At 33.3% G+C, this 1162-nt stretch overlaps 1 protein-coding gene across 1 annotated transcript in view; it reads right to left on the bottom strand.

Annotated features, from left to right (window-relative positions):
* Nucleotides 1-322: 322 nt before the first annotated feature.
* Nucleotides 323-1162, bottom strand: part of LOC107690602 (ES1 protein homolog, mitochondrial-like) — a 7479-nt gene continuing 6639 nt past the window's right edge. Inside the window, exon 7 of the mRNA XM_016488974.1 lies at nt 323-760. Within this exon, the coding sequence (XP_016344460.1) occupies nt 632-760 (129 nt within the window). The 3' untranslated portion in view covers nt 323-631. The remainder of the gene's footprint in view (nt 761-1162) is intronic.

Raw genomic sequence — 1162 nt, 5'->3', positions numbered from 1 at the left:
GGGAATGTATCTTTGATGTTCAATTAATTCAAGTGGCATCTAAAAAGCATTGACAATTCAATTCTGCACACACAGCCAAACAACATAGAGTTATGGGGCACTTTAGCAACTATTAACTAAATAAAAACTTTTGAAGCATCTAGATTTTCAGTAAATACTTCATTACATGATATATTGCTGATTTAAAATGTATACTGATAAATGACTAGCCACTAACATTTGAAAAGTTTTAGAAAAAACATGCACTTTATTCATCATTTCAAACTTCATATTTCACTGGTTCAATTATTAAGTTGGTACTCTGAAATCTCGTTTTTAATCAACTGGTGAGTTTATCCTACGTGGCAAGTTAGTTTCCAAAAGTGAGAAAATCTTGGAGCTACATATGATTCACATTATCTTTTTTAAATACAGAGAGTGCCCTCTGCTGGATATTCGCCAAAATACCATTTAACACTGTCAGGCAGATATATGTTTGATTAGTAATGTCTGTCAAGTCTTTCAGTCTTGTTTTGCAAATCACAGCAAGAAATAGCGTACTCTTTATCATTTACGCAGTCTGATACATATCCTAGATGACTGACGAACTCTATGTAATGAACCTGAAAATACTGATATATTGGTTGAATTTTCACTTCCCACTGAGCTTTAGAACATCTCTCACCATAGCACCAATCCCATCAAAAATCAAGTGCAACTTTGTTTCACACATGAAAGCAGGTGTGGTCACCACCTTGTTCTTCTTGCCCACATGGGCTTCGTTAGGGTCAAAGGTTAAGGGTAATTCAGACAAACACAACCGTTTATAATATTACAGAGAAGTAAAAGAGAAGAACTTTTCTTTTCATAATTATATCTCATGATTATGATTTAGTATGTCTTAATGTATCTTTATCTTAAAATTATTACTCTTTATGACATCATTTAAATGTTGCATTTCATAATTCTGACTTTTTATGTGACTTTTTATCTCATAATTATGATATTTTATCTCACATTTAAGATTTAGCAAACATTTTTTTTTTTCTTGTGTGGTGGAAATGGGTTTCAGAAGAGAAGGGAAGGGAAGGGAAGGGAAGGGAAGGGAAGACAAGACAAGACAAGACAAGACAAGACAAGACAAGACAAGACAAGACAAGACAAGACAAGACAAGACAAGACA

This window comes from Sinocyclocheilus anshuiensis, unplaced genomic scaffold (genome assembly GCF_001515605.1).
Source record: "Sinocyclocheilus anshuiensis isolate Anshui unplaced genomic scaffold, SAMN03320099.WGS_v1.1 scaffold1709, whole genome shotgun sequence".
NCBI lineage: Eukaryota > Metazoa > Chordata > Actinopteri > Cypriniformes > Cyprinidae > Sinocyclocheilus > Sinocyclocheilus anshuiensis.
The sequence above is the reverse complement of the archived record's forward strand: the minus strand, read 5'-3'. Positions and strand labels throughout refer to the sequence as shown.